The sequence below is a fragment of the Eupeodes corollae genome, chromosome 2 (assembly GCF_945859685.1).
Source record: "Eupeodes corollae chromosome 2, idEupCoro1.1, whole genome shotgun sequence".
Taxonomy (NCBI): Eukaryota; Metazoa; Arthropoda; class Insecta; order Diptera; family Syrphidae; genus Eupeodes; species Eupeodes corollae.
The window spans coordinates 124,778,473-124,796,188 of NC_079148.1; the positions used below are offsets into that span (position 1 = coordinate 124,778,473).

At 29.1% G+C, this 17,716-nt stretch overlaps 1 protein-coding gene across 2 annotated transcripts; it reads left to right on the plus strand.

Moving 5' to 3' along the window:
- Positions 1–8: 8 nt before the first annotated feature.
- On the plus strand, positions 9–16,529 carry LOC129947578 (gamma-glutamyl hydrolase A-like). 2 transcript variants are annotated; one of them, XM_056058197.1, is made up of 6 exons: positions 9–351; positions 14,564–14,614; positions 14,677–14,906; positions 14,988–15,094; positions 15,922–16,019; positions 16,150–16,529. In XM_056058197.1, the coding sequence occupies exons 1-6, from the start codon at positions 95–97 to the stop codon at positions 16,472–16,474; spliced, it is 1,068 nt and encodes a 355-aa protein (XP_055914172.1). In that variant the 5' UTR covers positions 9–94; the 3' UTR covers positions 16,475–16,529. The 2 variants fall into 2 exon arrangements, with proteins under 2 accessions (XP_055914172.1, XP_055914171.1); XM_056058196.1 differs by lacking the exon at positions 9–351 and adding an exon at positions 8,174–8,505.
- The last annotated feature ends 1,187 nt before the right edge of the window (positions 16,530–17,716 follow it).

Below are 17,716 nucleotides of genomic sequence, written 5' to 3' on the forward strand. Positions count from 1 at the left end.
TACAACCCACGGACCAAGTTCACGATCAGTTGGACGTCGATTGCCGTCGTATCCATTAGTTCGCTTTATTTAATCTGTGATATTTTACTTTGAAATGCTTCAATCACGTGTTGCGTTTTTAATTTCAATGAGCGCAGCAGTTTTCCTATGCTGCGCTCCAATAGTCGTGAATTCGTACATAGTTTTCACATCGGAACCCGAAGAAAATGCCACCCCAATCGTAGGCGTACTTACTCAGGAGGTATCCTTCAAAACCCAAATAAAATATCCTTGCCGAAATTTGACCAGCTACATTGCTGCTTCGTATGTTAAGTTTGTAGAAGGTGCTGGAGCCCGTGCAGTTCCAATATGGTATGTTTTTGTTTTGATTTGTATTACTATTTTTTTTTCATTTACGTTCCGAACAAACAAGCTTGTGTGTATTTTTGAGTTGATATTTTAAATGGCATAAACAAAAAGTAAGGTCAATTGAGGCCGGGTGGTTGGAATGACAAATCCACAATTATTATAGGCGCATTGATGGGGTTATAAAACGAACGGTATTTACGATGATTAATTGAGTAATTATAATATTTTGTTATGTGTCAGGAGAATAGGTTAAATGATATGGGATATAAATTGTGACCTTTTGTTAAGGAATGATACTCGTAAATTTGTACATTCGGGATTAATCACAGTCTTCATTATGTGTAGGCCTTAAAATTAAGATTTATTAATGTTGATTGATAAAGAAGTTTCTATGCAAAACAAAAACACCTGAACCAGTATGTTTTTACTTGAGTGCTTAATTTGTTGTCTATTTCTCTATTTATGAATATTTATACAGTGGATGACGTTTTTGTTCTATTGTGATACTTATTCAAAATGTTATTATTTTGTTTCCTATATTATATTCATCGATATTTCTATTGTGAACAATGTATGAACAAGCATTTTTGATTAAAAGAATATATACTTTTGTTTGTAATTGTTTATTTTTGTTGATAATGACTCTTTGGTTATTTGGGTAGGCACTCATAGAAAATAAGTCATTTTGAACTTGCAATACATAACAAACACGAAGATAGGTGCTCAATGACAAGTTTTATATTTTTACGATGAAAAAAAACTCGAGTTTTCATCTTGAACTTGATGTTATATTTTTGATAAGGAAAACAAATAAGTGAATCTCAAAATTAATTACGTTTACGTTGTTCTGTTGTCTTTTTTGTTGACTTTTGGTTTCTATTTTCCAAGTTTGATAAATTAATTTTGACAAAAATACAAATTTAAGGATATCAAAAAGAATCACGGCTTAACTTATTAAAACTATTTAAATAAGTTATTAAGTTTTGTTAATTTAAAAACCTTTTCAGTATTTTTCGATGTATATCTTTTACATTTGATTAATGTTAAATCACACGATTGTAGTTTAAATTTTGGTAATTACATTAATGGTCCACTCCCCGGATTAAATAAAAATTAATTAGCTTGTGAATAGGTGAAAATTGTTAAATTCCCCAACAAAAATAATTCTAAAATTTTGTAAAAGTGTATTTATTTTAAACGACAGTTTATTTTATTTATCAGCTTTTAGTGATTGAATTGAAAGAACAATTTGTGAAAATTCAAAATTCGTCTTTTTAATTCGATAGTCAAAAGTTTTTTCAAAAATCAAGTTTAACAGGCAAACTTTCGGTGTAAAATTCAGAAGGATGTAGTCTCTAAATACTCCAAAAATATTAATTATAAATAAAATAAATTAGGTGGCGCAACCCATGAAGAACCAGGTCCTAGTGACTTACAACTCTCAACCATTCCTGTGTGCAAGTAATGTTGTCAGAGATGGTAAAATATTAATTGGTAAGGGAAAAAATAGGTTTAAAAAAATTTAAAAATGTCAAAATAGAGTTTGAGAATGTTGGTTCTTAAGTGCTTAAGAGTTAAAGATTTATCTGCATAAAGACGGTCTTTCGCGTAGCTCTACAAAAAAAGTTCAGCGTTATGATTTTGCTGGCCAGTTGATATTGCCACGACGAGAAATTACGCGGCCAGGAAATATCTCTTGCAATAAAGCCATACTCGTTCGAGTTGTGTGGCATATTGCACTGTCTTTATACGCCTTATTCCTGAGAACGAGACGCACGAGGAATCGACACATTTGGGTCTTCGGCAATACTTTCACTTACAGCAGCAATATTTTCAGTGGTACGAGCGAAACGATGATACACAGGCCTTAAAAATTCTTTAACCAATCCAGTTTCTTAAAATATCTTTACAATTTTGCCAATTGCTTGCACATATCGTTCTGTGGCAGAATCACCATTTTTGTAAATAGTACGTTTTAACAATTTGTATGCCTTGTGCAATAGTTAAGCGATCCATTTCGTAAATGTCAGACTTTCAACTGAAAAAAATTATTTAACAACTTAGTTTGACAGATTTCGAATTCCAGCTCTATACTTTTGAAACCGCAAAATGGATAACCTGTTATAATGTTTTGGAATAAGAAGTTTAGTTTCATTTTGAATTGTCCGCTTTTTAGGCCGTTGCAGTTGCAGTGGCAGATAATGCTTTAGATTATGGATGGAATGTTTGAAGTTATCGAAAATTTCATAAAAACCAATTCGGCTAATATTGTTTTCCACTGTTAATTAAATACCCTTTTCTTCACAACGTCAATTTTTTTCTCTTAATAAATACTAGTTTTTTGAAAGATCAAAATGAAATCTTTTTGCTGAAAACTATTATTATAACACGAAATGATAAATGAACAACTAGTGAACATACTTAATTGTGTCACTATGGAGATCAGTTTCTTTGACACAAAACAAAAAAATGTTCCAGGCGTAAATACAACAAAAAAAATCTTGAATTTTTGAACGAGTTTAACAAGTTGCAGTTGCATTAACAAATGAGTCATTTAAAAAATCCAATACACATTTTTTTTTTGTTTTATTTACGTGTTTCAGATTAAAATTTCTTATACTAGCTTACTAGTTTAATATTTGTACTTTTGTTTTTCAATTTCAGTGATCAATTTTGTTTTTGCCCATAGTGCTTTTATATTTTATTTTACTATGAAATAATAGCATTGAAGAGTAATTTAATAGAAATGTTTACTCCATTAATTGGGTATTTTCAGTTTATAGTAAACAAATGTCTTTTATTTGTAAACAATTCTTATCAATAAATGTGTAACATTATAAATAGTAGGAAAAACCAAATAAGCATGGCAAACTTTAGAGCAATATTTTCATTTTTACTTTCGACATAAAGGAACTATATGGCAAGTACTACATTCCTAAAAAATGTCGAACTCAAGATTTTAATCAAACATGACATTACTATGATAAGAAGTCGAAAAATCAGGTCCCCTGATTTCGTTTGTCTATCTGTCCTCAGCCTTAACCATTAGGTCGATTGAATTAAAATTTGGAAGTCAATGACGATTCTCGTTAGAGGTTTTGAATGTTTTTAAACTAAAGATAACAGTAGCTCCCATACAACTTTGTTTGTAAAAAATTCGAATTTTCTCAGAAACCCAACCGATTGATTTCGTTTAATTTTTTAATTTTTTTTTAATTTGGCTTCTTTTAATAAAAAACCGTTATTTTGTTTTTGAGTTTCCATAATTATTTTTGTGAACAAGCTCATATACTCTCTCAATAAAATTGTATGATCAAAAATAGCATTGTTTTCCTTTTTGATTTTAAAAAAAAATATTAAAACTTTTTTATTCGAATATTGATATCAAAAAACGTATATAAATATTTTTAATCTCAAATTGAAAAATGTTATACTTATAAATTATAATTAAAAGAAAACAGCTCTAACGATTTTCAAAAACTTTTGTTTTTTTTAGAATTCAAATGGCATATAAATTTAAAAAAATGTTGTGGGTACATTTTTAAATCTTGAAATACAGTTTACATTTTTAAACAGACTTTTTGAATAAATGAGCAGACAGAGTCAGGGATTTTATTTTTAGAATCTCCAGGCAACAAAAATGGATCGGTATGCTAGAGAAGCAACTAAAAGTTGCCTAGATTTCTTCGGAGTTCTTGTGGAATTGGACAAACGGCTAAAAAGTGGTTAACATCTTCGATTTCATTTCGATTGCAGAGGTTACACCTGGGATTATTATTTCTGTGAGGTTTGTAATTCAGATTTAGCATCTCAGTTCTTGCTTTAAACAAAATACCTATTTGATTTGCAGAAAGATTACTATTAAAATAATTGTTTACAAACAAAGTGTGATTGAGTTGCTTATAGACCAATCTGCTTGGAGAGGTTCGAGCCCTATTCAAGAACTTGAGATAAAATGAATCATCAGCCAACGCAATACATTCATAAAACCTACCTTTCCAATTATCAAGAGAAGTTGTACCAAGATTTACATTAAATCCGTGCGCATTTGCTATTTCATACCATTCTTTAAACGGCGATAAATTCCTTCGGAATGCGAGATTTATTTAATAAATTTAAGATTTTTTAAAAAAATCGGAGGGATCCCTGATTCCACATGTGTATCGTAAGTTGGTGTATAGTTTGGAAGTTTAAATATTCGCTTAAAAAAGAAGCGTTGTACCATCTCAAATTCATCGAGATCTTGTTAACCAAAAACTTGACAGGCGTAGCATAAGCATGAGTTTATAGTTGCTTCAAAAACTCTAAATTTAGGTGAGATGCCTATGTACTTATTGCAGAAGATTTTGTTCCATATAAGGTTTATTGCAGTTTTTGCCGATAAGCATTTTTCCTTAACATGGGGCCGGAAATCTAGATTGCTACAAAATAGAACACCTAAATACTTAAATTGGTTAACCACCTCTATAGGTTCATGATCCAATGACAATGCTTGTAGCGAGTTTCTCCTTCGACAGGTGCTTTCAAAAATCATAATTTTTTATTTTGAGGTGTTTATATTCAGGTCCCAACAAGGTCGTCCGCATAAAGTAGGACCTTAATAAGTAGATTTCCAAACCTAACATCCCCATGAAAATCACGGGAGACATCGTCAATGAAAAGGGAGAACATAATCAGGCTTGGTTCACACCGCAATCAGTGTTAAAGAAGCTGGATATGGAATTCCCATTTGACACAGTAGCGCAATTATTGGTGAGGAGAAGTTTATAGAGTCTTAAAAATTTTGTCGATATACCAAAATTTGATAATTTATAAAACTCCGGTTGATAGTATCAAATGCTGCCCTAAAATCAATGAAAAAAACATAAAGTTTTTGTTTGTTATCGATGAAACGTTTTGCTATATTGGAAAGTGCGAAGATTTCGTCCACAGTTGAAAGACCAGAGCGAAAACCAGCTTGGAAAGTGCTTAGCAATTTGTTTTCATCTACCAACCTCATAAGCCTGCAGTATAGAATTTGGCTAAATAATTTTCTCAAGCAAGAAGAATCGAAATGCCCCTATAGTTTGCTGGTGAGCTAGGATCTCCTTTTTTAAGAATTGGACAAATTTGTGACATTAAAAATGACTGAGGTATTTCTTCTTTTTCAAGATGCTTATTAAAAAAATCAAGAAGAAGATTTAGGAAAGACGGGGATGAGTTTTTATAAAATTCAGCTGGAATTCCATCTATCCCGGCTGCCTTGTTGTTTTTCATGTTTTTTAGGATTGCTTACAATTCATTTATTGTAATAGGTTCGCCTAGGTCTAGGTAATTGAGGTAATTGAGGGTGAAGCATATTGAAATAGTTGTGAGAAGTTCCTTTAAATGTTTTGATAGTAACTCTACACTTATTGTGGTTGCTGAAACATTTTTAACGCCACCTAACAATCTCACGTTAGACCAAAATGATTTTGAGTCTTTACATTTTGATAAACCTACTGCTAATCCAGCGATAAAAGTTTTTTGTTTATTTTTGCATACTAGCTTATACGTTTTATTTGCTAGGTAGACCGATCTAAAGAAATTTTAAGCATTGCAAAGGACTTTTTTCTGAGTTTTATACATTCCCAGTCGTACCACTCAACAGTAAGATTTTGTTTCCTGATGGGTGGCATGGCTGAACTCTTAATAACTTCTATTATTTCGCCAGCCGACTGCTCACAGGAGCAGGATACATGGCTTGATAGACTATTTACTTGCGCATCGAGTCTACGCTTGTACACTACTACCTGATTATCAACCCATTTATATTTTAGGACTGGTTCGCTCAGCGTAGAATCGAGGTTTAGAAATTTCATAAATGTCACTATTGGAAGGTGGGCTGAATAGCTTGCAGTTTGTACCTCAAAATCCTCTATAACAGTAAGCCAATCGCCTCTAGCCAAACAGTAATCTATCATAGAACAACCCTGACCAGAAATAAATGTTAATTCACCTCTGCTATCTCTTTTAGAAATTCCATTTACAACCATTAAACCGAAATCCTATACCAACTCCATTAAACGCCTGCCACAACTATAAATAATAAACTTTTAACTTATTGCTTCGATAAATAGAATTAAAGACATGCACAAATGTATGTGTATGTAAACATTATGAGTTACCTTTAGATTTTTTTGAAAGAAAAGTAGAAAAAAATTTATAATAAAGGGTGATTTTTTTGAGGTTAGGATTTTCATGCATTAATATTTGACAGATCACGCGGGATTTCAGACATGCTGTCAAAGAGAAAGATGCTCAGTAGGCTTTGACATTTCATCATGAATAGACTTACTAACGAGCAACGCTTGCAAATCATTAAATTTTATTACCAAAATCAGTGTTCGGTTCGAAATGTGTTTCGCGCTTTACGTCCGATTTATGGTCTACATAATCGACCAAGTGAGCAAACAATTAATGCGATTGTGACCAAGTTTCGCACTCAGTTTACTTTATTGGACATTAAACCAACCACACGAATGCGTACAGAAGAGAATATTGCGTCTGTTTCTGAGAGTGTTGCTGAAGACCGTGAAATGTTGATTCGTCGCCGTTCGCAGCAATTGGGTTTGTGTTATTCGACCACATGGAAGATTTTACGCAAAGATCTTGGTGTAAAACCGTATAAAATACAGCTCGTGCAAGAACTGAAGCCGAACGATCTGCCACAACGTCGAATTTTCAGTGAATGGGCCCTAGAAAAGTTGGCAGAAAATCCGCTTTTTTATCGACAAATTTTGTTGAGAGATGAGGCTCATTTCTGGTTGAATGGCTACGTAAATAAGCAAAATTGCCGCATTTGGAGTGAAGAGCAACCAGAAGCCGTTCAAGAACTGCCCATGCATCGAGAAAAATGCATTGTTTGGTGTGGTTTGTACGCTGGTGGAATCATTGGACCGTATTTTTTCAAAGATGCTGTTGGACGCAACGTTATGGTGAATGGCGATCGCTATCGTTCAATGCTAACAAACTTTTTGTTGCCAAAGATTGAAGAACTGAACTTGGTTGACATGTGGTTTCAACAAGATGGCGCTACATGCCATACAGCTCGCGATTCTATGGCCATTTTTAAGGGAAAACTTCGGAGAACAATTCATCTCAAGGAATGGACCGGTAAGTTGGCCACCAAGATCATGCGATTTGACGCCTTTAGACTATTTTTTGTGGAGCTACGTCAAGTCTAAAGTCTACACAAATAAGCCAGCAACTATTCCAGCAACTATTCCAGCTTTGGAAGACAACATTTCCGAAGAAATTCGATCTATTCCGGCCGAAATGCTCGAAATAGTTACCCAAAATTGGACTTTCCGAATGAATCACCTAAGACGCAGCCGCTGTCAACAATTAAATGAAATTATCTTCAAAAAGTAAATGTCATGGACCAATCTAACGTTTCAAATAAAGAATCGATGAGATTTTGCAAATTTTATGCGTTTTTTTTAAAGTTCTCAAGCTCTTAAAAAATCACCGTTTAAAAGCGTCATCAAAAAAACTTTAACATCTTTAAAAATAATATGTTTATTGGATTTGCTTGGAAATGACATACAAAGTATATGAATATAAATTTTTTCTAGTTTTCCCAGCTGAGTTCGGTTTCTTTTAACAAGAGGTGTCAATTGCATAAAACAAAACATATTTTTAATTTTGGATTTTTTTTGGAAATGTTTTTATAATCGACAAAGATTATGCAAATATAGAATCCAAACCAGGAAAAAAAGCTCTCAAAGTACATTGTTGTAATTCTAGTATTAAAAAAAAAAACTGAATATATAAATCAACAACTATTGGTTTCGCTATCAGTAGAGTGACAATTGTCATTTTCAACAGTTCGTTTATATTAACTTCAGTGCTATATAATTCCTACCTCAAAATGCTTCACTCAGTTGTTGCATTTTTAATTACAATAAGTGCAGCAGTTTTTCTTTGTTGTGCTCCAGTAACCGTAGATGCGTTTTCAAGATTACAACTAAGAACATTGGGACCTGATGATCATGCCACTCCGATCGTGGGCGTTCTTACAATGGAATTATCCAGGAGAACTCTTAGAAGATATCCTAATAGAAATTTGACAAGCTACATTGCTGCTTCTTATGTCAAATTTGTAGAAGGTGCTGGAGCCCGTGCAGTTCCAATATGGTATGTTTTTGTGTATATTTTGAATTTAATATGAAACCCAAAACTTTGAGTGTATTTTTAAATTGAAAATGAATGTTTAAACAAAAAAAAAAAAACAAAATATAATCAATGAACTTAGAATCATACCTGAGAGCTTTTTTGTCTATATAAATATTAATTTTTCATTACTTTCCGTCTTGAATTCATTATCTGATTACCGATTCTGATTAGAAATATCTTTGGCCTTAAAGCAAAAGTTTCAAAGTGAATAATTTTTATTCAAAAGAAGAAATTACTAAACATTTAATCTTCAATATCCTCAATACTGATTATGTTATGTTTTGAAATGAAGTGGGTAATGATTTATTTAGTGTTATCAGATTCGTCTATTAGTAGTGCGATTGTCTTATAAGATTATAGTCTTTTTCCTGTTTAATAAGGGCCCCGCATATTTCTGTTATATTGTAGCAAAATTTTATCATATGATTTAGATGATGTTAACAACTAAAGTACGTACGATTTTTGGCAATATTGTCACAGAAAATTGTTAGTTCACATGATTGTAAGACAAGTTTTAAACTAAATAATATTGTAAAATATTAAAATCGTCTTGACTAAGCTTCATTTACTGTGAAATTTTGTAACAAATTATTTGCAATTCACGACGACTATTTTCTCGATTTGTTCTTCAAAAAGAATATTTTTATTTCTCAAAATGCCGTTGTAAGAAGAATTCAGGTTAGTAAAATATCTCAAATCACATTTATTAACCGGTTGGAAGTCCACTTTCTTGCAAAGAACTCTTTTTTTGTCAATTGGGCCAGTCCTTGAATTGTTTGAAAAACGTAGTCCTGATTTTCTGTAAGCAAGTAGTGTTGTCTATAAAATTTTGTGTTTCAATAAAATAATAAAATGTATATTTCTTAACAATTTTATATTGTATATATAGGTTTAATGCATAGATTAGTTATATTGTAACTGTTGACACGTGCTACACCGATACTCGAGATCTAGGGGGACTTTTTTTTTGCGGAGATGCAGCATCCTAATAATTGATTGAAAACCAATCAATTACAAAAAAATTAAATAAATATTATTTGCGGAATCAATAATTGTATTCTGCCTTATGATGTTGACTTAGCTAATAAATAATTTTAGCAGTGACAATACTTTCGATATTTATTGTTTTATCTTATAATCAACGACTACAAGTATTTAACAAATTAAAACAAATTATTAAACAAAATTCGAATTCCTATTTCAAATCATGTTTATCAAAAATATTATATCAATAACAATAAAAATAAAAGGTAAATGTGCAAAATGTAGGTATATAAACAAATCCATCGGTGTGACGAGTCAATATTTGGAACAAGTTTAGTTAAACAAAAAGATTAATGCACCAATAATACATGAAATAAATACACTATGTACATTGCATATAAAGTATGTACATAATATACAAGGGGAATTCCCTTTTTATAATGCCAGATTTGTTTTTTTTTTTTTAATAATAATAAAAACATTTCGATATAGTAATTAGTGACCATCAGATAAGTAAGGTTGAAATTTGTTTATTACGAATATAATTTTGTTTCTTTTTGAATTTAAATTTAAATTTGATTTATTTTATTCTAATTTTTTGATATAATGAAGTAGACATCTAATTAAGTCATTATGTTTTGTGATGTCATTTGTTGTTGTTTAATCCGCTAAGTGTTTAAGCAGACAGCAATATCATGAGCGATAAGCCGCATATATTGCAGATTATAAATGTTTAAATAGTTATACTTATATGAATAATTATAAATTCAATTAATAATCTATTGTTATGCTGACATATGCAAGCATTTTATTCAGTGTATGTTTGTTTTAAAGATCAGTTAATACCAGCTTATTGAAAAATAGAATAAAAAAATATTTACACACAAGGTGGCGCTACAATTATTCAACTTTCTGAACAAAAAATACACACGAATTATTTTATTTGGTTTATTCAAGCTTTTGGAAACTAAAGTGTTGTGTAAGAGATAAATATGTATAAATTAAATAAATAAGCAAATTCTTGCCATTACTTCTGTCAATTTGTCTTGCTTAAAAGTTTGTAGGTTTTCGTGTTGGGTTAAAAAATTTGTCAGTTGAATTATTCATAAAATTTTAAAATTAACAAGAATATTTTTCATATCAAGAAACAGTTTAGTTTGAAAATATAGTTTTGTTAAATGGATTTTTAGTCGAAAACAAATGTTTACCAATTTTAGAAGCATTTCTTAAATTTGTATAAATTGGATGAAAGAAATTAGTTTAAAAGATATCAAGAACCAAACATCAATTTTTACCAAGTATGCATACTATTTTTTGTAGATTTTATTTCTTTTATGAAAAACGGACTTTTGGATTAAAAAAAAATACTGAATATCGAAAACAATATTTTCTGTGAAATAAAAAAGGTTGAAGACAATATTTTTAATTTTTGAAAAGCTATTTGAGTCGAAAGTAAATTTTTACTAAATTTTACTATTGTTTTTTTTTTTTAGGTTTTTGTTTTTTGTAAAAACAATTGTCAATTAGATTTCTCAAAATGTTTAAACAATATTTTTTTAAAAGATAAAAGTAGTTTAAAGTTAATATCTCAAAGTTTTGAAATATACTTGAGTCGAAAATCAATTTTTAAAAACTATTATTCATTTTTTTGTTTAGGTTCTTATTTTTTGTAAAAAAACGATTATTCTGAAAATTTGTACGAATGTTCGAAGCCATAATTTCAAATGTTTAAGAAGATATTTGAGTCGAAAATCAATGCTTACGAACTTTTATTAAATTTTCTTTGAAGTTTTTATTTTGTGTAAAAAAAACTGTCAATCCGATTTTTCTTAACATTTTTCCCAATGTTGAAAACAATATTTCTTATAAGATAACATTAGTTGGAAGTAATAATCTCAAATTTTTGTAAAGATATTTAAGTCAAAAATCAATTTTTACCAACTTTTTTAAATTTTGTTTAGGTTTTAGTTTTTTGTAAGAAAACTGTTAATTTGATTTTTCTCAAAATTTAACTGAATGTTGATAACAATATTTTTTAAAAGATAAAAGTTGTTTAAGGATAATATCTCAAAGTTATGAAAAGATATTTGAGCCGCAAATCAATTTTTAAAACCTTTTATTAATTTTTTTGTTTAGGTTCTTCTTTTTTGTAAAAAAACGATTTTTTTGGAAACAATATTTCTTATAAGTTAAAATTAGTTCGAAGCCATAATTTCAAATGTTTGAAAATATATTTGAGTCGAAAATCAATACTTACGAACTTTTGTTAAATTTTCTTTGAAGTTTTTATTTTGTGTTAAAAAAACTGTCAATCCGAATTTTTTTAAAATGTTTCCGAATGTTGAAAACAATATTTCTTGTAAGATAACATTAGTTGGAAGTAATAATCTCAAATTTTTGTAAAGATATTTAAGTCAAAAACCAATTTTTACCAACTTTTTAAAATTTTGTTTAGGTTTTTAGCTTTTTGTAAAAAATACTGTCAATTTGATTTTACTCAAAATTTAACTGAATGTTGATAACATTATTTTTTAAAAGATACAAGTTGCTTAAAGATAATATATCTCAAAGTTATGAAAAGATATTTGAGTCGAAATTCCATTTTTACCAACTTTTATTAAAGATATTAACTTCCCATAGGAATTTATTGTAATGGGTCCGATTATTCAAATTGAAAATTTTGATTTTTCTCGACGTTTCAAGGTCCCTAGAGTCGAAATAAAAGATTTTTAGAAAGATGTCTGTGCCTGCGTGTGTACGTACGTTCGTACGTCCGTACGTCGCGACGTTTTTTTTGTCCTCCATAGCTCAAGAACCAGAAGAGATATCAACTTCAAATAAATTTTGTTATACAGATAATAAGGCAGAAAGGGCTCTCAAGAAAATTGCTTGGGGGGTTTTTTTACCATAGCAGTTTGAAAAAAGGTGAACATTTTGGTTAACCCTAAATATCTTATACGAATCAAAAATGCTAGAGACTTGAATTAAATGTTATATAATATATTGTAACGTTATACCAAACAGGTATATTTTTTGAAAAAAAAAAAATCAATATAACGGTTTTTTTATAAATCAATAAAATTGAACAAACAAATTTGTCACCTCCAAAATTGTACGACTGAAATATGACTTTATCTCTAAAACAATTTTGTGCAAAGAAGAATAATGTTTTTGACAACTGATAAAATTTTGAGAAAATCTAATTGACAGTTTTTTTTATAAAAAATAAAAATCTAAAAAAAACCTTACTCAAAGTTCGTAAAAATTGAATATCGATTCAAATATATTTTCAAAAACTTGAAATTAAGGCTTCAAGCTTATTTTATCTTATAAGAATTATTGTTTTCAACATTTTGAAAAATGTTGAGAAAAATCGAATTGACGGTTTTTCTTACAAAAAATAAAAACTTAAAAGAAAATTTAACATAAGTTGGTAAAAATTGATTTGCAACTCAAATATCTTTTGAAAACTTTGAGATATTGGCTTTAATTTACTTTTATCTTTCAAAAAAAAAATGTTTTCAACATTTAGTAAAATTTTGAAACAAATCGAATTGACAGTTTTTTTTTACAAATTAAAAACCGAAAAAAAAAATTAACAAAAGATGGTAAAAATTGATTTTTGACTCAAATATCTTTTGAAAAATTTGAAATATTGGCTTCAAACTTATTTTATTTTACAGAAAATATTGTTTTCGATATTCAGTAATTTTTATATAAAAATCCAACAGTCCGTTTTTTCATAAAAAATAAAATCTACAACAAATATTACGGAAATTTGGTAAAAATTGATACGAGTACATATAGACAAACTTTTAAGCAAGACAAATCGACAGACGGGAGTTATCAGTGTGGGTCACATCCCAGCCTCTTTTTTGTTTAAGTTTTTATTCTTTGTAAAAAACTGTCAATTTGTTTTTTTTTTAATGTTTCCGAATATTGAAAAAAAACCTTGTAAGCGAAAATTAGTTGGAAGCCATTATCTCAAATATTTAAAAAGATATTTGACCTGAAAATCAATTTTTACCAACTTATGTTAAATTTTCTTTTAAGTTTTTATTTTTTGTAAGAAAAACTGTCAATTCAATTTTTTTCACAATTTTATCAAATGTTGAAAACAATATTTCTTATAAGGTAAGATAAGTTTGAAGCCATAATCTCAAGTTTTTAGAAAGATATTTAAGTCCAAATTCATTTTTTGCCCACTTTGAGTAATGTTTTTCTAGGTTAGATTTTTTTAAAAACCGTCAATTTTATTTTTCTCAAAACTTTAGCAGATGTTAAAAACGTTAGATTTCGTTGAACAAAATTCTTTTGGAGATGAAATCATTTTGTAAAATTTTCGAGTTGTCAATTTTTTTTCAGTTTGTTCGATTTATAAAAAAACCCTTAATTGGATTTTTTTACAAAAATATACTGGTTTGGTATCACGTTGCAATATATAATATAAAATTTAATTAAAGTCTCTAGCAGCATAAGATCGTGAGATATTTAGGGCCAACCAAAATGTTTACCTTTTTTTTAAACTGCTATTGTAAAAATAACCACTCACTCAATTTTCTTGAGAGCCCTTTCTGCATTATTGTCTATATAACAAAATATATTTGAAGTTATTATCTCTTCTAGTTCTTGTGCTATGGACAACGAAAAAAACTTCCCGAACGTATGGCCGTACGAACGTACGTACACACGCACGCGCAAACATCTTTCTAAAAATCTTTTATTTCGACTCTAGAGACCTTGAAACTTCAAGAAATTTCAAAATTTTCCATTTGACAAATCGGACCCATTACAATAACTTGCTATTGGAAGTTAAAAATTTAAAAGTTGATATTTTTTAATTGTGTCGATATAAGTAAGGAAAATAAAAAATGATGAGATGTCAAAATGAGTTATCTTTAAAGAATACAATCATGAAATAACGTTTTTTTCTAGAAGTGACACCTGTCATCTCCTAAATTTTGCATTTTTGTTCCAAATTAACTATTCACAATGGAATAAAACATTAATATTTTTACTGTTTTTGTTTTTGCAGGATTGGTCAATCACCTGAATACTATAAGGACATTGTTACCAAAGTGAATGGGTAGGTTCTCCCTTTAGATTTGTATAAATTACAATTTATTAATTACAATTTTCCATTTAAAGAATACTCTTCCCTGGTGGAGCAACATCATTAAATAAATCTAACGGATATGCAGAAGCAGGATTCCATTTATTCCAAGCAGCTAAAGAATTAAATGAACAAGGAATATATTTTCCAATTTGGGCAACATGTCTTGGATTTGAATTACTCACATATATAGAAGCTAATAAAAAAGAACACAGAAGTTCATGTTCGTCTCAAAAGCAACCTTTGCCATTAGAATTCAAAGAAGGTATAAACAATAATGTGATTTGACAGAGCAAATACATTTTAATTCTAATATATATATATTTTTTTTTAATTTCTTCGTCAGGTTACAATAAAAGTAGATTGTTTGGAAATGCTCCTGACGACGTTATTTCGATTCTTAAGAAACATAATGTAACTGCTAACTTCCATCAATATTGTATAACTGAAAAGGTAAGTTAACTTGAGTGTAATTTATATGAATAGAAGAGTAGATAGGAAGATAAGTTTATAAATAAATTTACATGTGACACAGATGAGTATAAACATACAACTGTGATATTTTCACACAACAATCTTTTACTATTTACTAACTTACTTTTACTATTTTTACTATTTACTTTGGAACACTGAAATTTTGCATAATGTCGAAAGTATCTCATTTAACTTATTTTGAATGTGATTTGGACTTTTATTTCAATAGACAAACTTTCATCTGGCAGAAACTGTCGTTTCCAAGTTTTGTCGACGGTCAAATGTCGGGAATCTTATCAATGTTACCCCCAATAAATCCAACAGTATAATTGTTCATTACCTGTTATCTACCTTTACAATATTTGATTGAATAAATTTATATAAAAAATTAGTATTTCAAATAAAATATTTTTTGTTGGAACTATTACAATGGAGCTGGAATAATTTCCTGATATAGCCTGAAATCCTTTTAAATTATAAATATCCATTGATTTCTTTTAAAAAATATTTTTTATATAATAATAAAATGCAACCTCTTACTGGAAAACCTTATATACTTCCTAACAACGATACTTGCCATATCACAATTGAATGGTGCACCTGAGCGTATATTTAATTTTTGATTGTACTTATTTTTAAAATTATTTGTTTTGCTATTTTGTCTGTGAATGCAAAGTTTTTTTTAGCTCAATGCAACATGAATGTTGAGGATTTTCGAAGCCCTACGTCACTAAGTTCTTATTTCTTTTACAGATTTTCTAATGTCTTGCATTCAAATGATAATTCTATGTATTTCTCTTTAACAGACTTTTGAGGAATATGGTTTTGACAAAGACTGGGATATCCTTAGTGTCAATCACGATTGGAATAACTTTAAATTCATCTCAACTATCGAACATAAAAGGTGAGTGAGTACAGTGACATCCTCTTCCGCTGTCTAGACTATACTACAGTTCTCTTAAATATAATACATTTTGTCTATAAATAAATAACTGTATATCTTTATTTTAAAATAAAAAAAAATATTTTTACAGATATCCTTTCTATGGTGTACAATATCATCCAGAGAAAAATCTTTATGAATTCATTGAAAATCGTGGTATTCCTCATTCAGCACAAAGTATTCGTGCAGCACAATATTTTGCTGATTTCTTCATCAATGAGACACGACAGAATATGAATAAGTTTTCCGATTCCAAAGAAGAAGAAAATAGTTTGATTTATAATTATACACCAGAATTTACAGGACGTGCAGGATCTAGTTTCGTACAACAATATTTGTTTACTGGCAACAAAACAGCAAATACGTCATCAGAACCAACACGAACTCTTGCGGGATGGTTATGGTGTAGAATATAAATGATAGATTTAATATTTATGAACCGTACAATAAAATAATGTTTGCATTACAAAATTGATAATCTTTTATTATAAATACAAACAATTTAAATAAAAAGAAACATGTTTGGTTGTTGTTATAAAATTGTTGGTTTGTTATGTCGTTTCAGGGATAAATGAATTGAAAAAATAGATAAATACTTAGACAGAATTAGAAATAATTTAAGGTAAAGACGGAGTGGTAGCAATTTTACCCTTAAATAGGTTTATAAAAAGAGGCTGGGATCCCGTCTGTCGATTTGTCTTGCTTAAAAGTTTGTAGGTTTTTGTGTTGGGTTAAAAAAGTTGTTAGTTGAATAATTATTCTTAAAATTTTTAAAATTACCAACAATATTTGTCATATATAGAAATATTTTTAGTTTGTCAAATAGAATTTGCGTAGTATCTTTTGTAGATTTTATTTTTAGTATGAAAAACGGACTTTTGGATTAAAAAAAAAAACTAATGAATATCAAAACATTATTTTTATTAATATTAAAAGCCATTTGACTCGTAGGTACATTTTAACCAAGTATTGTTTATTCGTAAGGTTTTTAGGTAGATAAGAAAACTGTCAATTTTAACAAAATGTTGAAAACAATATTTTTTATAAGATAAAATATGTCGGAAGCCATAATCTCAAATTTTTGAAAAGATATTTGAGTCGAAATTCAATTTTTAGAAACTTTTATTCATTTTTTTGTTAATGTTTTTATTTTTTGTAAGAAAACTGTCAATTCGATTTTTCTCAAAATTTTACAGAATGTTTACAAAAATATTTTTTAAAAGATAAAAGTAGGTTAAAACCAATATCACAAAGTTTATAAAAGATATTTGTGAGTCGAAAACTAATTTTGAACTTGCCATAGGAAGTTATTGTAATGGGTCCGATTTGTCAAATTAAAAATTTTGACATTTCTCGACGTTTCAAGGTCCCTAGAGTCGAAATAATAGATTTTTAGAAAGATGTCCGTGCGTGCGTGTCCGTACGTTCGCGACGTTTTTTCGTCCTCCATAGCTGAAGAACCAGAAGAGATATTAACTTTAAATAAATTTTGTTATACAGATAATAAGGCACAAAAATGAAGAAAGCGCTCTCAAGAAAATTGCGTGGGTGGTTTTTTTACCATAGCAGTTTGAAAAAAAGTTGAAAATTTCGATTAACACTAAATATCTTACGAACCAAAAACGCTAGAGACTTGAATTAAATTTTATATAACATAT